Raw genomic sequence first — 26,140 nt, 5'->3', positions numbered from 1 at the left:
AAAGCTAGATAATTATCTTCACTTTCTTTTAGAAATCTTTCCTTACCAAATGTCTTCCAATCACGGAAAGTAATTAATTATTTACCTGTGGGAATTGTGAGATATTCGTTTGCGGATAAACAGACTATTCACTTAAGGCATATCTGGGAACTGGCTGACTACACGAGGCAAGGTAATATCTTTCTTACATCAACAGTTACCAACTAAGTGATTGCTTAAGTGTGACCGTTGGTTGCCAAATCAACACTGTAGGTTCTAATCTAGGCAAGCACCAATACTTTACCAAACTCGTATATTACAAAGTAATAATCACTCGCTGAAAACGGTGAAGCAAAATCTCAGGATACCGGCACCTCTGAGACATTCAAGAGTTTAAGGTAAGCTTAATATTGGAGCGAATTTGAAACATTCAAAATAAACGTAGCTTCGAAAATACAAAAAATAATTAACTTTTATTTTTCTTCTAATTTTTTTGTGTATTTAATCAACGACTGTTCTAAAAAAATGAAACTACGCTTTTTATAAGTTATTCAGATTTAAATTGCCTTCATTTACTAAAGGCATCGCTCGGTAGTAAATAAGATCCAATTTATACTAGATTGGCTTGACCCTCACATCCCTGACCGTTATCCAATTAATTATCCCACAGTATTAGTGTAAAATGGAGCTGTTGTATGTGCCATTAATAAAGGATTCTATATTAAACGTTTAATCCTTATGCTGCTTTATAGTAGAAACTTCGTACATTGCTATGGAGGATTGCTATAAATAAAGCTATAGAATTACCTATCATCTGTTAAATAGTTAATAGAAAAGTTAAAAAAAAACTTAAATGAGACAGGTAAATACTTTTTGACTGGCTTACTATGCTATGTCTTGATGCTATTAAAAAATTGATCAAATATTCTTTTGCAGATCAACTAAATGAACAGTCTATTTTTTGTACGCTTGCATCGAGGTTTCATCCACTCGCTTTCGAATTTCTGTCATTTCATCTATCTATCTTTTATTTTCAAATTTTGTTCATAATTTCATTTGATTTAGCAAACCCCTTTTGGTTTTCTAAAAAAATGTTTTCACACTAAACCTCTATTCTATTAAGAGCAAACAAACACACAAAAGTTTATTTACAAAAATGTTGTCTCTACCTTCATATCATATCTTCGAACATGTAGACTAAATTCAAAGCAAAAAAAACCTAGTACGAAGCTGTTTTTAAAGGTAAAAAAGGAAAGATGCTTCGCAAAGCATGTAGCCGTTGTATCAGCTCACTGATCACATAAAATCGTCGTTCTCAAAGCTAAAATAAATTTCACAAATATTGGTATAGAGTTTAGTGAAGCACCGGAGACTCGTCACCAAAGGAATGTTTACAATTCTACGTACAAATGGGATTTAAATGTAAACATTTTTAGGGACTTGGTGACTTTTAATCAATAAAAGGATTCGAAACACAGACCAAGTAAATGTTTAGTTCACACATTGTTTACAGTGATCATATTTGTTGCTTATATTTTTTTATGACGCACATTGTGTGTTGGAATTTATAGATCGAAATATTCCTTGTTCGATTAAAGCCTTGTATTAAATAGTAGTACCAGTGATACATGTATCTAACTAAAATTACTTAATATTCAACGCAGCCATGAGATTTAAATTTAGATCGCTATGATGCAACCTAATTGACTGATTGGGACTTGCCATCACAGTGAAAGGATTAGCCAATCAGTGTGCGTGAAACTCGTCAATTTCCCAGTTTGCGTCGAATTTGACGGGTTTATTTATGCAGTCACCTTCCTCTCACGCTAACACTTGAACCTTGTTAGTTTCAGCTTTCAAGTAAAAAATCAACATCAGCCGAGCCTTTTCCCAATTATGTTGGGGTCAGCTTCCAATCTAACCGAATGCAGCTAAGTACCTGTGTTTTATAAAGAGGGTCTGCCTATCTAAACTCCACCCAGCTACTTAGGCAACACGATACCCCTTAGTAAGTCTGGTTGTCAGATTCAGCTAGGTTGAGGTCGGCACGCCGACTACAAGGTGCGCGTCGTGTTGCGGGTTCAGTCCCCGATTACGAATAACTATCCACGAATACTCGTTCTGAGTCTGGGTGTTGTAGTGCATGTGATTTGTATGTTTGTGAAAACTCCTGAGAAACAAGGATTAAATTCCTTACTTTGGAAGTCTTCATTTGTCTTTATATATTTAGAATTAAGTTATGTAGTTGTAGCTTAGCCACGATTACATTAATATTCAGCAAAAATAAACCAGTAGACATTTCATGAATGGCATTTGACGAATTAATTTCGAAATAAATTACTGAAGTAATGGTAAAATATTGTTATAATAACGATATTACTAAAGCCGTGTAATGTAACAAATTGAAGCTGTTATAAACGCGACCGCAATTTATTGGCCTTCGCAGTTGTGGTTTCAACACGAGTCATTATTGTTTGTAAGTACCTACACTAATATCTAGTTATTTTTATAATTGTTGCAAGTTCTTTGCTGAGGTTAGATCAGATTCTTTTTTCGATTCTTTTACCAAAGGAGCAAACGTCCTATTACTAAAATCCTATTACTGCTCCGCTATTCGTCGTTCTGTCTGTCCGTTCTTGCGTCACCAAATTGTATCTCACGAACCCCGATGACGAAAATTAAAATTTTCACCACGATATATTTTTTCCATTATAGCGAAACATAATTATAAAAAAATGTGAATTTTTCTAGCAACAATAATTTTCTTTATCTTTTTTCTAGATTTATTTTTTGCTTATAGATAGTGTGATGCTTTTGTGTATGTTTAGGCACAGCTTGTTCTTTTTCAATGTTGCATGGCAAAAATATATTACAGGGTTTTTAACGTAACAAATAATAAAGATTATATTATGAAACCAAAACAATGTAATATAGTCGGTATCAAAATGAGTTTCTGTACCGAAAATTATTTATCAAGGGAAATTCAGACATTCGTAAGTTATCAGAGGACATCCAAGTTATTATTACAATACGAATTCCCGAGCGACGCCTGGTGACATGGGTAGTGAAGCCCGAATATCACTGGCTATGGGAATACTTTGGTACAGAGAGCAACAAAAATCAGTTCACACAATAACATTTTCGAAACAACTGTACAAAATTAAATTCAACTACTTGAGATTGCGTTATTGATTAAACACTAATTACAGCTTTATATAGTTACAACGTAATGAACACAAAAAAATATTTATAACTTAAAAAAAAAAACTTTTAGTAATTCAGATTTTATTTACGGTTTGTATTGCTGACTGTACCCCAAAAGTAAATCCAAGGTTTATGTAAATACATTAAGGGAAATAATAGTGATATGTGGTTGTGGAAAGTTACGTATTGCGATGTATTTGTTGGAAGATTTTTTTCGGTTAGTGTTCAATCTGAAAATGGAACTTTCGACCATACAGTGATACCTAACACGAAACATACATACGTTAGCGAGGTAGACCCAAGTGAAGATGGCGGTCTTTGTGCAAAACATGGCCAGAATATGGGTATCCTTACTAATATTATAAATGTGAAGTGTGGATGTTTGGGTGTTTCTTACTCAATCACGCAAAAACGGCTGAATGGATTTGGATGAAATTTGGAATGCTTATAGCCATTGACGAGGAAAAGAACATAGGCTACCTTTTATCCCGATTTTCGAAATAGATTCCGAGGAAAAATTCAAAAGGTGTTTAAAAGCTATAAAATCACAAAGGGGATGTATTCCCATGAAAACGGGGACCACCGAACGCTGTAAATTGAAGTCCGCGCAGACGGAGTCGCGGGCAACAGCTAGTTGTTGCAAAAATGGGAATAATGAATCGATACGGCATGTTGTCTATTTGTTTTTCTTTGGATGCTATCTTTAAATATGAAATACGATTTTTTTAATGATCTTTTTTATTTGTTACTTATTGCATTAGAGAGAGCTACTTTGTGAATTTAAATAAACATGTATATTTATTTTTATATCTTTTGCCCTACATTCGTACTTTAACATGGCTGCTTTTGAGTTTTTTTCAGGACAAATAAAAAAAGGTTTAAAAGTACTTTGTGTCTTCCCGTTGATCGATCATGTTATCGATTCAGAATTATCTAAAAAAAAATACCCGTAGTTCGAGAAATAACCCTATATTGTATTTTAATTTATAACTAATGAATATATAAATTATGCTTAACTTTATTGCCTGATATTGTATGTTTAAAATTAATAAATTTGAAAGGAAATGTACATGAATAAATTTTAAACAATAAATGGGCAAGGTCGAATCAGTCTTGGGATATTGAGGGTTCCGTACAAATTAGCCAATAAAAACAATTTGGGCACCCGTTAAACTTATGACCGTAATAACGGTTGCTTTCATCTTTATATTTTGAATTTTTTGTTACTACGGAAAGAGGAATTATCTGTAAAAGATCAAATGTCAAAATGAGATAAAGCCCGACAGCGGTGCCTTCACTATGTAAGTTTTTGCCATTGGATGAGGAACTCTAAAATAAACAACAAAATTCCGTTGAAAGAAACAATAAGAATTATACCTACAAAGCATATATTCAGTTCTGAATAAACGCAACTGAAGTTAATTAATTAAATACCGGAAAATGCCAGTGATGAACTTTTGTATTATTTTTGCCATTAATCTTAAAAAGCCTTTTCCAATAATGTATTTACTAGTACGAGGCAAAGTAATAAATACCGATGCTGTTCCATGGTACAGCTTTAACAAAAAAGTCCTCATTCCAACGAATAAAATGTTCTCGACAAAAAAGTAAAAAAAACACACACACAGTGAAATAACGCGCGTGACCGGTATACCTTGCTGTATTTTTATTTTGTTAATTCATTTGCTTTTGAACTACACTTTGTTTCAAAAACGTGGTATTTGATTTGCATATCCAATCGTTTTAATTAGTTCAACTTTAAGGAATATGTTTGTTCTTGTTGACAATTTTATAATGTTAGAAGGATACCAAACGAGTAGTAAAAGGATCACTGTTAGGGTAAATGCAAAAATAAAAATAAAATGTGGTAAAGTGCGAAGCGAAATCCTGATACTGAGGGTTTGTACAAATTATATTTGCTAAAGAAAAATAAACTGTTGGGCGACAAATTAATTTGTTACTCAAAAAAATTTGATAACCTTTCCAATCGTTTCCTAGCCCCATTTTTTATTTGCGCCAGGCTACTAATAAGTCAGCATGTTTAAAAAAAAACTTAATTTTTTAAACGCCCTTTTACAGATGGTCGGATAGACAGCTGAATACTGGCGCGCTTGTAAACTATATTTAATGAAAAAATGGTTCCTGGCCTAAAAGTGAGACCTAAAGGAAATAATCTCATTTGACAGGTAACGTTCTAGATCAAAAAAGATTGAGTTTGTGTCATGAAAAAGCAGAGTAAAATCCAACATTCGAAAATATTTCAAAAATGAAGGTGAAAATATAGAAAACATTTTTCCGCATTCGAAATAGCTGGCTAGTGTCTACTGGCTTCGTAAACAAGAACAATATTTTAACAACATACGGTACGTGGAATTACAACTTAAAAACAATATCTCATGCGAACTGGCCAACTCAAAAACAAAGACCGACCTGAAAAATGTAATTCTAGAAGTTGATCAAATATTAAAGATGAAAAAGAAAATGGGTTAACACCTATGTATTTAACAACGAAACATGCATTATTTAATCTATACTTTAGCATTTAAATACAGGTGTACAACCAAACAACGAACTGGCCAGAAAAAGCTTATAAAACCTCTGTCAGAAACGTCAGAAAAAACGAAACATCGCACGTGTCCTATAATCCATTCTACTGCGCTAAAAAAAGTTAGTGCACGCCCGCACCACAATTCGGCCATATTAAATTGGCTGGTAAAAGCGGATTGCTTTTGGTTTATTAGTGGGCTAATTTGATTTTATGTCCGACCACTACGGTCTTGCCCGTGACTGGAAAAGTAAACAAATGAAGCATGTTTTTGGCCCTGCCACCCTACTTGCCACCCTACTTTCGACTTTATTTAAGCAGGTTCGACGTAGGTTTTTTTTTCATTGTTCTGTAAATTTTAAGGGCTGACAGGCGTTTATGGACCTTTTTTTGTATTCTTTTTCCGTATCAACTAAAATCTGTACTAATGTGTCTTAGTTTTTAGTGCTTGTATTATTCTTAGTAAAAGGTGGTGTAATTAGACTGGCATTTGGTCATGCGATCTTATTTTATTACTCGTCGAGTAAGGTTACATATTTTTGTGAGCTACGATCAATTTTTGCTGTAATGAAACCGTGATTCTGGTTGTATTTGGTATTCGTATTTTTTTCTAACGGCGCGGCATGAAAAATATTTACCTATCTATAATAACAATGAATTACTTTAGATATGCTTTATCACAACTATTTCTCTAGAGTATAATGTCAAACATAGCATAAAAGTCAGCTAGAATACCTCAGCTAAGCGCAACCCGATGAAAATGCCACGGAACATGAAATATCGTTAGACCTTTGGAGGTCATCCTCGGTAGAATAGATGGTCCACACTGCATTCTAGTGCAAGTTATTTTAAACATTTTCGAAGTTATGATAGTGTAAATCAACGCTTTATTTCAACGAAAATTTGATAAAGAATTTGGAGAGTTTAAATAATGAGAACGCTTTTACGTTGAAGTGAATAAATGTACAACGGAAAATGCGACCAACGACACTGTAATTTTTAGAGTTCCGTATCCAAACTATACAACGAGATTCAGTTTCTTAGTCTCTGTTGTCTATCTATTTGTGTGTTCATCTATCTGTCTATGGTCAGCAGACTGTATTTCGTGAACCGTGATAATAAAATCACTAATGTTGTATTTTCGTTATCGCTAGGTATAACAATAAAAACTAAAAGATATTTTTAAGGTTACGGTACTGAACTATTTGTGTCTGCCTCGCATTGGTTTACTAAACTGGGACACATTCTATGCTTTGTTTACACAAAATAGTGTTTTTTAATCTAGTAAAATAAACCAATTTTGCCATCAGTATGCTATCTATACACTGTGTTGCTAAAACACACAGCCAAAATCTAGTCATCCCGAACACAGGTATGTCTTCCTAGATTATGTAAAAACAGACGTTCATTAAGATACAAAAACGTGGGATATTAAATTCTTATACGCAAAAATAACAAAATATATTTAATGTCTGAGCTCTAATAATAATCAAAGAATTTAGCAAACGTTTAATCCCCACATCTTTAACGTTTTATTATCTTTCCTTTTCCCTGCCCACCGTTTACATTGCACGACAATAATGTAAAAAAATAATTGTGAAGTGGAATTCTTAAGGGGAAGATACTGAAGATTCTCTTCAAAAAAATGTCCGTCGTTTGTACAATTTGTTTCAATTCTTTGTGGGGATTATTTAGCTTTAAATAAACATTAACCTTTTTTATATCACTCTAACATTCGTATGTAGCTATGTCCAACAGCTACTATTAACTGTTATGTAGATAAATACTTAAACGAACTACTTTTGTGATATAAGTAGAGTGAAACAAATTCTTGGTCTTACATAAAAGATGTCTGTGTTAACCTGAATACGTCAAAATAAACAGGGTTGAATGTGCGGCCTACAAGCTGTCAAGCTTTGTCAAGACGAACATACTTTTCTACACGTTTGCTCGGCAATGAAAAGCATACATTTGAAAAGAGCTAAATCTACTACATGAATGATGAGCTATTTTCAAATGTTCCTTATTTTTGGTACACGATCTTATCGAGAATACAAGGTCGGTTTAAATCGCTAGGCCTTAACAAAAGTCCTTTTCTTAGATCATTAGGCACCTAATTTAATTGCGAGTAGAAAATCCAAGGGTCCCACCGCTTGGCGTGGCCTGAATCTCATTAATTTCGCAACGAATTGAATTACAAAACCGGTGAGATCAGTTTTTAGGGCAATACAATAAATACAAGATCTGAGATAGAATAGTGTTTTTTTGTGAACAATAATATAAAATCTTTGTTGTCTTTTATTTGAAAATATTTTTATGGCTTTACATGTTTTTAGAGTTTCGTGATCAAAGAGTAAAACCTATTACTGAGGCTCTACTGTTTGTCGGTCTTTACTTTAGTCTGTCCATCTATCTGTCACGAGGCTGTATCTCTTGAAAACATGGTAGTTAGTTTAAAATTTCACAGATTATGTATATCTGTTGCCGCTATGACAACAAATACTTACTAAAATAAGATAATAGGAATAGTTGGTACCATCATATTTTTTGATGAACGACAATTACATTTTATGTTGGGTAGCAACAAGTTTATTTGTATCCCAACCGATTTGCTTTCCTTAAACCTATTTGAACAGTACCCTTAATGTCGCAAATCCGACTCGCACTTGACTGTTGTTTTTTATGCTTGTTTTTACTTTTAATATTATTTGTATCAGTAAAATAATTTTAATTTTTAAGGACACATACATATGAATAAAGCAACAATTACTTTCAAACTAAGCATTCGTGAATTAAAACTGATAACTGAATATATTTCAGCTTGAAAGTTACTTATAAGAATGTGGAATTACATACTTATATCTTACAGGTACGTTATACGTATTAAGCATTATCGGTGTGCACCGCTTAAATCGCGGCGTCTGAGCGCGTATCGCCAATAAATCCGATCAACCACCATCGCGCACACTCGCGCGTTGCGTGTTATAATCGCCTTAGCGATAGGTACGACTGGGAAAAATTGAAATCAATATGATGTTGTCAACAAAAATCAAGTTTTTTCATACAAATGAAAGTAGCGTCTGTATTTGCAAAATTGTCTACAAAATTCCAGAGTAAGTATTGTTATTGTACTTTCTTTCATTGATATCACAAGAATCCTTTGCATGTCGCCCACGTAAACGAAGGTAAAAAGAAGGGTAACATCTGAAATGTTAACCACACAATATACTCATCATTATACGCATCAAATGTCAGTCAACGCGACAAAAGGCCTCCGAACTAACGCTTCCTTTTCATGCCCCTTTTCTCAACACATAAATGCTTACTACCATTTTACCACTTTTTCTACGCGAACTTAACCCTTCCGTACATCGAGATGTATTCATATGGTATAAACTACGTATTCACGTCCAGTTAACAATGATCCCTATTTTACTAAATTCTACTTAAAACACGTGGATCAAACTATACTGGAACCTAAGGCTTTCAAGAAAAGGTACAGATGACCCATTTTTCTCGACCGTTTTAGGGCCGCTCCTAAAGATTAGTAATACTAGGACGGTCCTTAGAAATATATTCATATGGATACGAGGATATGAATGTTGAGTTTCGTTATTGCCGGGATATTTGACGGTTCAATACCGTAGTCCTTTATAGAAATGCGAAAATTTTTGTGCGCCCATAACAATAGGTTCCACCTTTAGTATTCGTGTTTATAGAATGACTTCGGCTTTTATTCTTTTGTTGTAATAAATACTGGCATTTATTTGCGAGAAGGTGGTATTGAATGAAGTGATGATGATAAATTAATACTACGTTTGATCTGAGAACAATAATACAGGGTATTGTATGATCTGTCTGCTTTATATATTTGGCTGCAACGATCATTTTTCAAGTATTGCAAATGTAATTTAACATTTTTTATTTAGTTCATAAATAATTTTCACTCTATTGAAATACATAATTTATATATACTGTTGCGTTCAGTACCCACTTATACTGTAACAGCAAAGCTGGTACACCTGAAAGCCTCTAAAAAAGTTCGCGAGAATATGTCTATTTTTCAACAAATCAATTATTGTGGGTGCGCCTTAGCGGTAGCCAGGGCGAGTCGCTATTAAACCATTTATGATAATTACATATTGAGTGTTTGGTGTAGGTATGCTTTTGATGGAAAAATGGTACCTACCTATAACTAAGAATCCGGTGTTTGTCGCTCTATTCTTCTGTAACTAGGCTGTCATTCTAGTAAATCGTAATAGTTACTTTTAGTGAATCGTACCTATAGTTTTAATGAACTGTTGACTTTAGTGATCATCCGGATGCAGCTATGTTCTAGTTACCTGGGCAACACGATACTCCTTGGTAAGACTGATTATCAGAGTTTCAAGCTTGATGATATATTAATAACGGCCGGGACCAACAATTTAACGTGCCACTGTGCTCGGACCCACCGTTTCAAGTGTAGCTTAACCTCTTATTGACCAAGCAGTTTTAGCTTAACCGATTGCCTGGTCTCTATGGAATAAATATTAAAGACTAGAATAAAATTAATATTTAAAATGCAAAACGACATTTTTATAATGGCTAGAAACCCTTCATGGTTGAGTCCGACTCGCACACTCCCAAATCTACTCTCGATTTAGAATGCTATAAATAAACTCTAATTAATTGTCTTTGTCACGTAAATTTATTTTCTGTCGCACTAAAATGGGAGTTAATCTTTAAATTGCTGTTTCTACAGAATTGATTCATTGAGCAAATTTAGTGAATTGAAGTATAGAGATGCGAGTATTATGCGTATATTTTGTGTAAAAAATAATAATGAAATTATTTTGTCCATTATTATGTTGATCAAATTATATCGAATGGAACGTATGCGTGACGTCACTATTGTGTATAAACCTTAAAGCAATTTTTATTTAAAACAAATTACGTTTTTAATCGTATATCAGACGAAAAAAACTTTTCTTTCCAAATCCAGTTATCATCAACGTTGGTGTCGTTTAGTGTCATTGTTAAGATTAATTAAAACTCTATTAAAGTAAGCCCATTGTTCTAAAAAAAAATAGCTGGCTTAAAGTTTGAATTAGGTTAAAAAAAACAACACTCAGTTCATCACAATATGTTTATATTTTTTACTTACACCGATTCAGTTCACTTATTCTTTATTTACAAAAATGACAATTATCACAATCAAATTTGCGATGATGATCACATTAACCAAGTTCTATTAACACACGATGAATATGATTTAAAATCCATTTTTTCTATTACAATATAAATTGAAGCGTTTGATAATCTATTTTACAATAACGACATAAAAGAAACAATGCTCTCGCGCGAAACAAATGATAGCCTTTTGAAGTTTTCCAATTAATCTTGTTTCTTTGAAGTAAAATAAATTAGGAAAATGTTACAGTTATAAATTATGTTTAGTCTGTAATGATTATACTGTTAATACGGAACGAATATTTGTTTCTTAAACAATTTCAAAGGGACCAAAGAGTAATCTATTTGTTGATATTTAAACCAGGTATTTAACATCTCAAAAGCTGAAACGTTCAAATTAAAACATATTTTACTTCTGACAGAATGCCATCAAAACACAGAAGCTTACAAAACAATTCGAAAATATTACGACCTTAATAAAATTAATATGGCATAAAGTAAGATGGCTGCGGAGTTGTGTGCCGCACGCGACGCTAGCGCCGACGCAGGGTTGCGGACGCACGCGCGAAACTCGTGGTAGTCTGCGCGTGTTATTGCACAGTAGTGGACGTGCACACAGGCTGTGTCGCAGTCGGCTACGTCCGTTGCGTGACGAACGCGCAGTGCTGTTAAATACCTACAAAAAACATATAATATAAAAAACTTAAAAATATAACGTTAAGAATCCACTATCGATATTAACTTGATCATGATAAAATACTAAATACCCTGTGTCAAGCTGGCCAAGAAAACTTGTACCTAAATGTTAATCTCCTAAGATGTCCTTTCGTAGACATGGACCTTTTTTAACATGTGTCATTTCACATGATAGTCTGCCCTGCACGCCTACACAAGTATCTCAAGACTCATATAGCTACTAAGTTGAACTTAAAAATAATGTGACCACTGGTAGTAAAACGAAATGAAGTTGCATTCTTTACGCTCACTCGAAAATATAAAATGGAATTTATTCCTAGGATTCTAGCCCACACTCTATTAATGTAGCTAACGTGATAGTTTTAAAAATAGGTACGTAAGAAATGCCATCCTATCTTTGAAACTGCTCTCCTTATAAGACTGTGGCACTTACTTAGTAAAAACGCCGCGGTCGTGTTGGTTTCGTATTCTTTCAGCCAAGGCGTCGAGTGAGACTGCATTCACCTCCCTCAAGCCGTAGTATTGAGTTAGGTTGTACTCTATAGCCCAGTGGGCCTCTCCTCTAGTTACATCTAAGTAATACTGCGTATAATCCAAAACCTGAACAAAACAAAAATCATTATACATTTTTGAAACTCAAAAACCTGAGCGTTTTTATGAAGTACGATTGGTACTTAGTCATACCTTTCCAGTATTAGAGTCGAACTTATAAAGTCTTAATCCTGGATTTGAGATACTGCCAGCTCCCCTTGGCGTAACTGAAGGTGCCAATAGAGCCCAAGACACCGGCCGACCTACGAGACACAACAATCTTACATTTAGATATGAACAATCACTTTATCTAGGAGCCGAGCCGTTCCCTAAGACATACGACATTAACATGACACTCAAGTGACAGCACAATGACGTATCGCATAACTTGTCTTGCGTCTCAAATTTAACAGTTTAGCCTCCATGACAATAAATTTCTGGTGGAATAAAAATCGGAATCACGTATAGAGTAACAAAAAACATTTTTAGATTTGCTCTTAAACTTAAAAAAAGTTTGTGTCATCTTAGAAACTTTTGTCGCAGCTTTTAATTTACATGAATAACTGTTCAATAGCTTTATAAACATTTATTATGTCTTTACATTATCTTTGTTTCTTATGGCCTTTTTGTACTAAGATAACTATAACATAGAGAACATCTGTTTTGTCTTTACAAAATTAAAACCTTTTTACCTTCACTATAAATAAGTCTAAATGTATCAGCATGTCGATGACCGTAGAACTGTCCAGCGATCACATCGCTGAATGCTCGGATCACGTGCACCAATCTTGCGTTCGCTGTAGGAGACAGTTCGCCTCCACCAGCCGCTGATGAGCTGCCAGCATTATGCCGTTCTTCTACTCCGGGTCCTGCATGAGCCACTAAATACACCTACGGACAAAAATAGGATAGAGAAACAGCAAGGCTACTAGCTTCTCTACTTCATTGATTGACAATTTAGATTTTCCACCTCGTGAAAGACCAAAAAAGAAAAAGGGAGGAAAGCTTTTGATATTTGGTTTTCAATTTCCAGTCCATACATTGAAAATATTTTCCTTCCTGTATATGCAAGAACTTGCAATTTAGATAATGGTCAAAATATATTTTTTTTTATCATATTTTGTACTAACATACCATTTCGTTTCTTCTCCTAGCTTTGCTAAGGACTTGCTCGAGCCACTCCCATTGCGCTCGTCCTCTATGAGGACCGTCGGTCCTGGCGGCTCCGCCGGCCCATAGCACGCTGTTTAGCACAACAATCCTTAGTCTGCTGTGTGATTGTTCTATAGTGTAGTATCCACCTAAAAATCGGGCATACAAATGAACTTTCTTGTTCCTCTGTTATGCTGTATAAGGCTGTATAAAGCTACATAAGGTTGATTTCAGAGCTACTCAAGAGACCCGTACTGTTAGCACTCGCCAAACTCTGAAACGATTAAAGAACCCGAAGCACGTCGGATACGGACTAATATGCCTCGGTTTAAAATAACGTTTTGCCGCCTCACTTTATGCGGTGGGCCCAGATAGGTCTCTCGGACAGCTGTGATACTAACTTATTCTAATTTTCATGAAACTTACCAGTTTCAAATGTATTTAACGCTTCCGTGGGTAGCCACTGCATCCACATATCAATCAGTCTCTTGGAAGGTGGAGGGTCATTGTGTCCTAGTGCAGGGAACACAAACTGGCTGCTGAATGTCCTGCTAAGTATATCCGTCACATTCCTCACAGCTTCCAATTTTATTTCCTCGCTGAGGTGTTCCATTGATGAGGACAGGATGTCTCTGTAAGAAAATATAATTATTATTACAATTTCATTTTAATCTTTTGAATACGGTTGTCTCATGTGTATTTAACGCAATCACCGGACTAGTTTCCGACACAACCGGAGTCTATCATGACTGAAAATTAAAAATTGCTTTTCAGTCCGAAAATCATTTCGCGTTTCCGGGAAATACGTATGAGTAAACAGTATTATATAGTGAGGACATAAAATTATAAATTATGTCTCAATTATTTCTTGAAAAACAGAAATAGAAATAATTCTAACTATGTATATACAACAACAACTACATAATATATTTAAACACTAATTGAAACCAAACAGTTACTTCATTGTATTAGAAAATTTAGACAGATAGTTCACAATACCCAGTCCAGAGCACGAATTCCAATGTGTCGGGATGTCGTGCAGCCATGAGTGCCGCGGCGCTTTGTATGAGCGGCCAGGAGCTGTCGCACGTGTGGTCTCTGTGGCGACCGTTGCGGTGAATGTGCTCATTATTGCCACGATTGTGTCTGCAGCCTATAATACAAAGACGCTTTTGGAAATGTTCGTTAGGTGGTAATTAGGCTCGTGCGTAAATTAGCCATGGAATAGACTTTTTGAAAATTACTTTAGTATGTTTTTGTTTTAGGATCTAAAACATCAACATTTGTATTTGCTAAAGCTATTACATTAGGAAGCTGAATTGTAAAAGCAAACAAAATTAATGTTTCCAATTCACACATCACAAAAGTAAATTACCATTGAAAACATTATCATATTTTATGAATTTTCACAGCCGTTGTACATCAACGGGAGAGTACAAATAATAAAGTCATCAACATAAACAACGGTATAAATTCATAAAGTACCTCTATGCAGCTCTGGGGAGTTATGAAACGGGTCATAATGAAGATCTGTGACGTGCCAAAAGTACCCTAGAACAAAGTCAGGGGTTAGTTTTTCATAATATCTCACCAAATATTACAGTTAAATGGTAATAAACTGCTACTAGATTATCGTAATAAAATTAAACAACATTTTGATTAAAAAATAACATTATTTCCACATTTCGTTCCTTAAAAATCAAGGGCAAATTGTTTGTAAAAAAAATATACTTTGGCATTTCCTTTTCATTATAAACACGAAGAAAATTTAATGAACACTGCGGGGTATAAATCGGCGACTGAGGGATTAACGCTTCCAACGTCTTAAAATTTTCTTAATAAAAAATGCTATTAATTTATGTGGTTTATCATCTTTTAAAGACTAACGTATTTTCGTGAAAAACATTAACCAATATTTATGAAAGTCATCTTATTATAAAGCACAGATCTTTCATGTGTTTCTGTGCTCGTACAAATAAGAAACATATTTTTATAATAACTATCGTGAGACTGATTCATTATTAAATGATGTAACGGTTTACTCACGCGTACTTATCGGGGTAGCCCGCGGCGGGATCGCGAGTCGAACCGCGATCCCGCCGCGTCTGCTCATGATTAAGGACTCCGGTTGGGTCCGAAACTAGTCGGGCTACCCCGATAAATACGCGTGAGTAAACCGTTACATCATTTAATAAAAATAAGAAACAGTTTTGTCCTTTTTAAGTGCTGTTACTCCTCAAATATTTTTCAATTATTTAACTCTTTTATTTACTTCGTTATGTGGTGTAAGTACTCAGTTATCATAATCAGCAAATATTTCGTTCAGATTAAATAGCACCACACAGAAAATCCAAGAGCAGTGTCACCACTATATGTTTTGGTACTATCAGTGCTATTTAGTCATACAGAAACATTTTGTTCGAACATAAGACGTTTTAAAACGGATAATATAAATTTTATTTGATATACTGAAACACTCGACAGCTTTCTTCAGTTCAAATGAGTTGAAACGTACTTTAAAGACGTGTAATTTTCTTTTGTTTTTCTTTCTTTCAATACAGCTGATTTATTATGCTAGGTACATTATATAATGACTTACCTATTTTAGCATCTGTGAGGTTAAGCCATAGCAGGCTCGTGATGTAAACAACGAAGTTACTCAGCTTCATATTACTATTATTGAGTTACATAACGCCGCCCAACTATGTCTTCCTTACGTTGAGCGCCGCCTAGCACATTGCCTGTCAAACATATTAAAATTATTAGTACGTAATACGTTAAGGAAAGGGAAAGGAAAAGAAGAGTCTTGCAGACGAAAATACTTCATTAGGTTGTTGTATTTCAGTTTCTTTTTGTAGTAATGTAAATGAAAAACTTCTGTTAAAATAATAGTACAGTATTTCGACCAAATACATATATATTTTTACTGTCACAACAATAAAGGAATCCTAACTTTAATTTCTACAAATAAATACCCTAATTACCAAAAAAGTGTTGAATGTCTACAAAAGTTCCCAGTAACTGAGTAAATACGATTTCAAGTACAGACGTAAACAATGTAGGGACTTGGTACTTTTCACAATTCTTATAAGCAATTGACTTAATATTTTCGCAAAACTGGCTGTATTCAAGTATTTTCCGTAACAGGCCTTTTCTTTAGCTTAAGTATGATACCGATTGTGAAATGTAGTGAAATATACTTTACTAGCTGTTGCCCGCGACTTCGTCCGCGTGGTTAGAAGATATAAGTTATGATTTATATCTGCCCTGTTTTTTCCACATTTTCCATTGTATCTTCGCTCCTATTAGTCGCAGCGTGATGGCGCCTAAAACCTTCCTCGATAACTGTTCTATTCAACACTATTCAATTTGGACCTGTAGTTCCTGAACAAACAAACAAACAAACTCTTCAGCTTTATATGTATATTAGTATAGAGTATAGATTAGATTCATTAATATGCTACTAATTCCTACTCATAATTTAAACATGAAAGTTTGTATATATGGAATTTTGTTTTTTTTGTGTTATTGCACAGGGTATAAACAAATTGATTTTTATCAATAACATCAACAGTATTGTGAATAATTTCGACCAGCATTTTATAATAAGTCAATTTACAAGAGCTCCTTCTCCGTAATAAAGTTGGTAACAGCTGTGTCATTGGAAAACAAATAGCTTTTCTCAAAAGCGACAAAATTTGTTTTGTTTATTTTGGAATATCGATACAGATAATTAAATGGATACATTAAACTATCTGTTAATAAATGTTTAGGTTGTCTTTCAAGATACCTTGAATAATGTTAAAGATTTTATTTTTCCTTAAAAAAAACGCAATAAATTAAATAAAGCTATAATTTCTACTACATGTTTGAAATAGAACAAAACTGTAGCATATTGACTAAAGGTCAAAAACCTCTTTTCAAATATTGCTGAATTGCGATTTTTCACACACAAAACATTTACAGGTTGTTGCCTACACACATTCTCACATTCGAGGACGTCTGCCCTTGACCCGGCTTAAGGCAGAACTCAAAAATTCATTCCGACAAGACTGTCTTAAAAGGAGGTTTGTTAAACAAGATCCTCCTAACAATTCCAACCTACATTCCTAAATGTTTCTCACGTGTAATGAAGTATACAGGAGCGTACTTTTAATTAATCTACGCGGGTGCATTAATTTTGCAGAGGTCGTCTTCTTGCCTTCGTGATGAGACCTTCATACCTACACTTCCTACTGTAGCCACCCCGCGGGGATTTAAATGAGGATACGGGATCTATGAACTCTCATCATTAGTAGTTGAGATGTTCGCTTAGAGCAAAACTTCAAAGAGAATTTGTTTCAAAGAGCTAAAGTACTTCTCTGTTTTTAAGATGTGCCCCAAATTGTGTTTAGTCATTCTGTTCTTCGTATTTTAATTATTTGGAGCTAATTATTATTTTTCCGAGAATTGTTAATTTACTATATGGAATTTCAAAAAAATATTTACCATTTTACGATCGATTTAAGAAAACTGAAGAGATGGTTTGTTTGGATGCCCTTATATCAGGAATAACAGGCCCGATTTGAAAAAATCTAAAATGTTAATTCATAACCCATTTACTGACGAAGGCTATAATAGTAATAATATGTTGTTATACTATGACAATTTTTAAACAAATATTTTTGAATGGGCGAGTCTGTAACACAAGAACATATTTCACTATTTTCTACTTAGTAAAGATATACTAATACCAAGCTGTAAATTAATGTACACGAATAGTATAGCAAGAACATAACTTATCGCCTGCAAATATCCGAACAAGTTTTTTGGTTGTGTCAACAAGAGTAATGTGTTTTGAAACTACACAACATCGAGCTTGAATTGTAGCATTCTATGACATAGTATCATGACATATTGTCTACTCGCATGCTAACAACGTTCGCTTATCAAACGAGTTCTTTTTTTACATCAAATAATAAATATTTAGAACGACTTTGCAAATAAAATTTGTTTTTCTCTCATTGAAACGTAATAGATGAAACTGTGATTTTTTTGTTATAAATTACTCTTATATCTATCTATAATAGTTGTGGCTCGCGGCTTAACACTTTTGGATCTCGGTTAGGGCTGCAAAAACTTAACTCGCCTTTAAAGAAGTCTGAATCAAAGTAGCCTATGTGTTCTACATCCAACAAATTTTATCGATATCGGTCCCCGGTTGTGCCGTTAAGAGGTAACAAACATACACACATGACTGTACGGATTATTCGACTCTGTATTGGATGCGCTTAGTATTTAGCTGCTTTGACAAGCTGTCTAGAGAAACATCGTAAGGACACCTTTGTATGCGATTTCAATATATCTTGAATTTCAATTTATCAATCTTGAAATTGCTAATCCGCAGAGAGCTAACGTGGTGATCAATGCTTAATTTTCCCTGTGTTTAGCAGTTTACGAGTTTACCATACACGCTGAAGCCAATCACGCGGCATCAGTTGCGTATTCTTAAAACTAAAACCACATTGTGTGATATTTTGTAAGCCAATGACCGAAAATCCATTTTCAGATTACTAAAGTAATATAATTACACCAGTACCAAAGTAGAAAGTTCATTAACGAACGACCTATTGAACATTAATGGGCTGCTTAAACGAACAGAGCAAAAGTTCATCACTGTCACCTGGGCTCTTACTATCGGACTTTAGAGGAACTTTGTTGCCGTAGTGGGAGCAAGACGGGAATACTCGAAGCATAGCGTTGTCTCTTTTTTATATTGACTATAGTACTGTCTGTAGATCTCGAAGTACAGGCTCCATGAGGACGTGGGCATTGTTTTAATGTTTGTTTCTAGTAAATTTGTAATGATTAGAATTAACTTATTTAATTTCGTAGATGACGTATTGTATATTAGTATTTTGATAAAAAGGCATATGATCATTTTTAAAAGTCAGTCTTAATTTCGTTTTGGCATTAGCAAACACACTAAAATGGATACATAAATTGATACTGAACGGTTTACTTGTATTAAACTTACAATATCGATACAATATCGTCAATAGCTCTAATCACAAACGTCCGGTCTTGATTATTATCTTAACCTATATTATAATCAATCTCAGTTCCGAGAACTGAACTTAATTGTTAACAACAAACAGAATATTGAACATATTGATTAATCACAATATCGTTTGATCCCGTAGACCATGAATTCTAGTAAAGAAATAAGCAAACTAAATACCTCATTAATGTATTTATTTAACCTAACTCCAATGTTACGACCTCATTTGAATAAACAAATATAATCAAATAATACGAAACGAGATACTTTCATTAAGCATAATATCTGTTAAGCCTCTCAAATGCCTTAATTATTTAACTGAAATTGACGACTCTCCGTAGTACATTTTAACGGCGTATTCATTAAAATAAAACTAATTACTTCAGGTCAGTATCAAGTACGGTTAGCGAGTAACTGTAGCAATTATGTGCTTGAATGTAGTATGAATTTTACGCGGGTCCACCCTGGAGTGAGCTAAACAAAACAAATATACAGGACAACACTCTGTAGGCTCTCGAAACGGTCACTGACGGACAAATGGGCACTCGAAGCGAGTTACTCGAGCCACTAGAACAAGCGGTTGGGGCAAGTGATGGGAGAGCGGATTGAGGTGTATAGGCAGACTGTGCAACCACACACCAGTGTTAACCAACACTTTTTAAAGGAATATTAGAAAAGATATGTAATGTAGGCGCTGCTCTACATTGTAGAGTGCGCTGTCACTCTTCCACTACTACAACACAATAAAAAATGTTATCGCTACTGACAACATGTTAACATGTCCTTAGCTTTCCTTACTTAGTTTTGCTCTTTTTTAACAATTGTAAGTAAAATCAATAGTTTACTGACTACAAAACGGCCAATAAAACAAATATAAAATTTCGCATTGAAACTTATACTTCGCTTCAGCTACTGCTTTAGCCTTCACCCAACATACCAATCGTTGTTCTATGAGATTGACGCGCCGTCGGCGACGTACCACTGTTGTAGTGTATTTGAGTGCAAATGAGTTTTTTTGTTAACTGTACCTAGTTTTTTCGTGTAAATGTAGGTCGAATTCACACGTTCACACTCGACCACGTATTTGCATGTTTTATTAGTGAAAGTGATCTGCTTTCGAAGTAAGTCTGCGGTTTTATTTTTTCTTCTGTTTTTCGCACGGTTTCTTTAGAAAATTATTCCGTTGCGCATCAGCGTTTTCGTGTTGCCTGGGTGCGGTTGAATGAGGTACAAACTGACCTATATTGGATTCTTGTTAATTCTATTGTCCGGTAAGAAAAAGCACAAAACAATTTCGTAAGTGGTTCTTAATTCGTGCCAAGTCCAAGCCAGAAAATAAAATATTCAGCTTAAAACCAATCCATGAAGAAAGACTTTAACAAATACAGCAATTTAGAAATAAATTAAGGAACTTTTTCCTGTAAAAATGTTAAAAAAAAACAAAATATTGCGATGAAGGTTTCAATAGACTCCATAAAATAAATTGTTCTAAGAATGTATTTGTTCATATAATATGACATTTGCCGCATTGCCATTGACGACCTACCCTCACTTCAATATATAATAGTAAAACGATCTCTAGAATCAAACACACATGTGCAAGTACCGCCGAGGGACAGACTATAAACATCCCGAAACTCGTAAAACAATTCCATTTATAGAAACTCAAAACCGAGACAATAAAAAATAATTGTGTTCTCCGTAGTCACAAACAAATTTCAGATAGACCAGAAACTTTTAATTGGTTTGTCAAAAGACTAATTCCCTTTTAAAGTTACTTAGTCCTGTGTTAAAGCGGCCAACTAAAATAGTAGGCTTTGAATTAAGATTCAGAATCGTATTTTAATGATATTGGAACTTAGTTTTCTGTGATAAAAACTAACTATCTGATGTTTATGCAATTTATTTGCGACAAATTGTTGCTGTTGTAATGTAAAATAAATTAGTTTAGGTGATCTAACAAAACAAACAAGTATTAGATATTTAATTTGATAAATCGATTCATCAACTAGTTAATGATAAAATTTATAAATAAATGTGCAAAATAAAACCTATTGGTATACTGATTTGTTTTTTTTTCGCTAGAAATAATTAATATTAGTGTTACACTATCATTACTATACGTATACATGCAATAGCAGATAGCAATATCAGCTTTCAGCCTTAGAAAGCATAATAATATCGCAAAAGAGCATAGCGCTAAAATACTCAGCCTTTAATCGTTTCCCACAAACAATCACAGCCCTCGCCAAAGCATTGATTTCTTTCCAAATAAAGCTAGTTATACATTTATAGACAAACTCAACCTATCACGCGAGGTACTTAGTTGCATGGTGACTGACTGATTACGTGTCACGCTATTTTTGTTAAAGGGGGAAACAAGACTAATAGCGTCTGAATTAATGATGTAATAATTAAGTACGTACTCGAACAATGAGGTTAATTTAATAGAAATATTTTGTTGTCATCCTGCGTTTAAAATAATACTGGCTTGTAATTGACCTATTGCTTAACGAAGTTTCATAAAATAGTTTCTTCATTTTTTTTATTCTAGTAATACGGTCATAGACGTAGACGAGAGACGTCTCATCAAAAACATAAATGTGAAATGAGAGTTCAATATTATGATATTGCCCAAGTTGTTGACTTCAACGACAAAGGAAATTAGATCCAAACGGGTGCCAAGTTCAATAGTCAGTCCCGAAATTCATTCAGGTACAATAAGATAAAAAATAATTTCTTTATTTATTGTAGCCTAAGGTCTGACTTTTCTAGTTCTATGTGAGACATCAGTATACGCAATGCTATGCATCGTTTTTCTTCCACAGTTACAAAAGTCTTACTTTAAAACTTGAAGGTAGTGTGCCTGTGTACAACAGAGAATATTTAACAACTGCTTGGACTCTGCATTAAAATTTTCAGCAGTAAAATGCAGCAGTATTCTGTGGAAAATTTAGTTAAAAGTTTCTTTTCTTTCGACCGAACATAATAGATCTTTCCAACGGTTTACTATGAACTCTAGAAACAGTTCGACTGTTATTGTAGAAACGAGATGCTGTTATTCTCTCTCTCGCTCTCTCTGTCTTTTACGTTCACAACATTCTTGTAAGAAATGTTTCATAGTTCAGGTACAGTCACTGCTGAATGCTAACTTCTTTTTAATAGTTTTGATTTTGACTTTATGAAGGATTTATTTCTTTAAATGCATCACATTGTTTGAATAAAACATTCCGTTCTAATTGAGTTAAATACGTCTGAACTGCAGTGAAAAATTCACTTTTATATTTCTGGATTTGATAAAAACATTCTTATTCATAAACAATAATTTAATTTAAAACCTTATTTTTCTATACTTGTTAAAATTGGGTTTAAGATAAATTAAAAACCATGATTAAAAAAATTCAGCCTGATAATTATGACCGATCATAAATTATGATTAAAACTATAAAATACTTTATTATATTCTACACTCATTTTACTGAATGAAGTTAAAAAAGTAAGCTAATTAAAATCTTAAATCTCTGAACATATTTTTTCAATACAATCTCGTTACTTTCTTCGGTAACACAACATTATTATCCATTCTTTGAGACACTAAATCGACACCTCTAGCGTAAAATGCTCCGTCGTTCCCTTTGTGCGAAAAGGCCATTGACCTTTATACAGGGAACAGGAGCGAAACACGAAATGTAAGAAACCTAAATCATGTAGGTACATGTTACAAAAGGTATCCTAAATAAAAATCGTATGTACAGAACATAAGAATCTTATCTGGGAACTTAAACGGAGAGGAGCGCACCTGTGCTCTACAGTGTGTTATAAAGTGATTTATCTTCACAAATAAACTCGTTTCTGTAGGTAACAGTCGTTGTTAGTATTTATGTCATCCATTACACACACGTGTATTTTTTGCTTCTTCGTATAAGTCTAATCAAATTAAAGCTTACATCGTATACTCTAAGCAATACACGTCTGTCTTGTGTTACTATGGAAAAAGTGTAATACAATGTCACACTGAAAACTCTCATAAGGTAGAAATAATAAAATCGAAATAAAGCATAAATAACATTCTACAAACAGTACGTGGAATTGTAAACGTAACACTGTCCATTTTGTCTACGAAACAACGCGGATTATGGTAAATGAAATTGGTGTACAAAATTTCATACAATAACCACTACGACACGTAGGCAGCTGTAGCACCTGTACATTGCGCTACGCGTATGTACTACGACGTAGCGTGGTTCTACACAAGAGTTACGCTACATTCAAAGTGACCCGGCTTTTAGGACAAGCGAAGTGCCTGTAATCTGACACTTGTTTGTTTGTCTAATGGTTTTCATGTAAGCATTTTGCATACTCTTTGTTCAAATTAAATTGACACTGACGACTGTATTCTTTATTATTATTTTAATACCTATATAAATCTATGTAACAGTTATTAGAATGGTTCTTAACACTATTTAAGTATCTAACTATTAATTTGTAGTTAAAAAAATGAGAATTTAGGTTAAGAAAATCATATTACAACCGAGAATTCAGTCAAAGTAATAATTTACAGTGTGAGTAATTGGTTATGTGCTAAAAATAAATACAAAACTCTTTATGCAACTATTTACATAGTGTAGAGTGCAGTGTGAAATATCTTTTACTTTCCTCTTTTTGCATTCATGACACCATTCTCGGAGGTTCTTAACTTACAAATGCTTTTCATATTCACAGTCTTAGCTCTTTTACTGGTTTGTTTATTTAACCGACTTCCAAAAGAGGTGTAAAATTAGGCCAGTGTACACTTTTCACTAGGATAGGATCGTTACAGGGTATTATTATATTATAATGGGGTCGGGTCGGGTTGGGTTAAACTTGCTCAGATAAATGTTAATATTTCACTGAGAGCAACTGACGTTTGATCTCGGTGAACCCAAGAACTGAAGGCTTTTAAGGACTAGTTATCCTTGTGACAACCTGACATATAGCATAAGAAACTGTTTAATCTTGACAACACACACATTTTGAATATAACCGTTAAATAAAAGAAAATAAATTTTCCGCGTTCTACATTTTTACAAAGTCCAATTTTTGTTGTAAACATCTGAAAATAATGTAAACACGGCAAAGTGAATATAACACTTTTATCTATTAGATAGCTGCCCTTCTTAGGGACTTCACTTTTTTACGATTATTTTTAAAGCGCCGTAGGGAGAACCTTTCCGCGTGCGGCTAAAGTTTCAAGAATCAAGCGATGAATACGAGAAGAAAAAATATTGTGACGGTAACGTCGTTGCTTTTAAACAACAATAATTATTCACAAATGCATAAATTTCATTTTGTGTTTAAGATTCAAATTTGTTTTGATCACAATGGCACAAACTAAATTTACGTAAACGGCAATGATAGTTTGCTTAAATGCTAAGAGCAAAAAGTAAAACAAGACAACATTACAAAAGATTTCTTCGCATCAAGATGTATTTAATGACATCCTTACTTGCAAACTTAAACCTAACTAATTCCAGAAAACACTTAAAGCAACATGCAAAAAGCTTCACAACGTTCTGAAACAAAAAACTGCAGTACAAATAAATATCAGCGTAGACTAAAGAAAGTTATCCCATCATTTAGGTTCCGAACGCATTCCGGTCTCTTTTCTCCCTTCCACCGTCTGTCAGGCGAGCTTAAATTATAAATGAGGCGGACACAAACACACCTGGGACACCGGACTCAGTGAAATAACGTCCATGTTTATTTTTACGTAGACATTAAGTCTCTAAGGATTAGTGGTTAAGATTAGTTCGCCAAGTGGATTTCTTCTAAGGTTTCTTGTTACAGAATTGGTGCTTCCTTTTCTTGGTACTAATGAAAGTTGTAAAACAACAGTGCGGACCTAATTCAACCAATAGTTTGTCTTTGGCTTCGGGTCTTCTTTGGTTTTCGGTAGAATGTTTAATTAACACTGGTTTCGAACAGGATGATTTTCTTGACTTTTCTTTTTTGTGATAAATCTTTTGAAGATTGGTATTAAAAAAAACATGCATGTAGTTATGGGGAAAAAAATAATTTTCCGTAAAACATAGGCTTCAAATCCATTTATGAAACCAAATTCTGGCCTTGGCCACTGTTTAGCACAAAACTCAATTATTTATTGTTAGAACTAGAACACAAATGGCAAATTTGTTACAAAAACTACCATTATTTGTTACAAGAAAAAAAACAAACAAAACAAATAGTTAGACAGCAATTTTCGGGGTTCCCCAGAGACGCTTACAAAACTTTTACGGGAGAGCTCTGAGGTGTCTCCAATAATACGTCAAGTTTCCTTCATATTGATTTTATAAATTCGATACGACATAGCAGCTATATTATTTCTTTTGTTTATAGCCGTGGACATTTAACAGCTTGGCCTTTTTGGATTAAAACGTAATCGTTAAATATTAGATAAACACAGTATTTCATGGTTTTATACTAATATCTAAAAAGCTCTACATAACTGAATTAGAACACCATTTAAAAATCTAAGAGTTAATGTGCATATCGTCCCACTTAAGGTTTTTATGTTCAACGTGCTTTAATGTACCTATTCTCCATAATGAAAATTGTTGAATAAGGTTCTCACCCTACCTATGAACGCAAATTTAATTCTATACTCTCAGCAAGACTCCGCATGGAAGAATACCGACCGCCGTACATAACTCCATATGCAAATTTAGTTTCCACAATTTAAATTTAACTTGAGCCTACCATCGAGTGCGAAACCCGGCCTTAATACTAGCTATGAAGTCAGTAAGCCTTAACATTAAGACGGGAACGATTTTAGACGTTATTAG

At 34.0% G+C, this 26,140-nt stretch overlaps 1 protein-coding gene across 1 annotated transcript in view; it reads right to left on the bottom strand.

The window, feature by feature from the left end:
• Window positions 1-10,879: 10,879 nt before the first annotated feature.
• The window catches only part of LOC113500599 (acid sphingomyelinase-like phosphodiesterase 3a), a 34,394-nt gene continuing 19,133 nt past the window's right edge, over window positions 10,880-26,140 (bottom strand). Inside the window, exons 2-10 of the mRNA XM_026881453.1 lie at window positions 15,879-16,020; window positions 14,765-14,830; window positions 14,279-14,432; window positions 13,706-13,911; window positions 13,262-13,428; window positions 12,820-13,018; window positions 12,281-12,390; window positions 12,030-12,196; window positions 10,880-11,576 (exon numbers count right to left, since the gene is read on the bottom strand). Coding sequence (XP_026737254.1) covers window positions 11,366-11,576; window positions 12,030-12,196; window positions 12,281-12,390; window positions 12,820-13,018; window positions 13,262-13,428; window positions 13,706-13,911; window positions 14,279-14,432; window positions 14,765-14,830; window positions 15,879-15,948 — 1,350 coding nt within the window. The 5' untranslated portion in view covers window positions 15,949-16,020 and the 3' untranslated portion in view covers window positions 10,880-11,365. The remainder of the gene's footprint in view (window positions 11,577-12,029; window positions 12,197-12,280; window positions 12,391-12,819; window positions 13,019-13,261; window positions 13,429-13,705; window positions 13,912-14,278; window positions 14,433-14,764; window positions 14,831-15,878; window positions 16,021-26,140) is intronic.

This window comes from Trichoplusia ni, chromosome 14 (assembly GCF_003590095.1).
Source record: "Trichoplusia ni isolate ovarian cell line Hi5 chromosome 14, tn1, whole genome shotgun sequence".
Classification (NCBI taxonomy): domain Eukaryota; kingdom Metazoa; phylum Arthropoda; class Insecta; order Lepidoptera; family Noctuidae; genus Trichoplusia; species Trichoplusia ni.
This window is presented reverse-complemented; position numbering and strand designations above follow the sequence as displayed.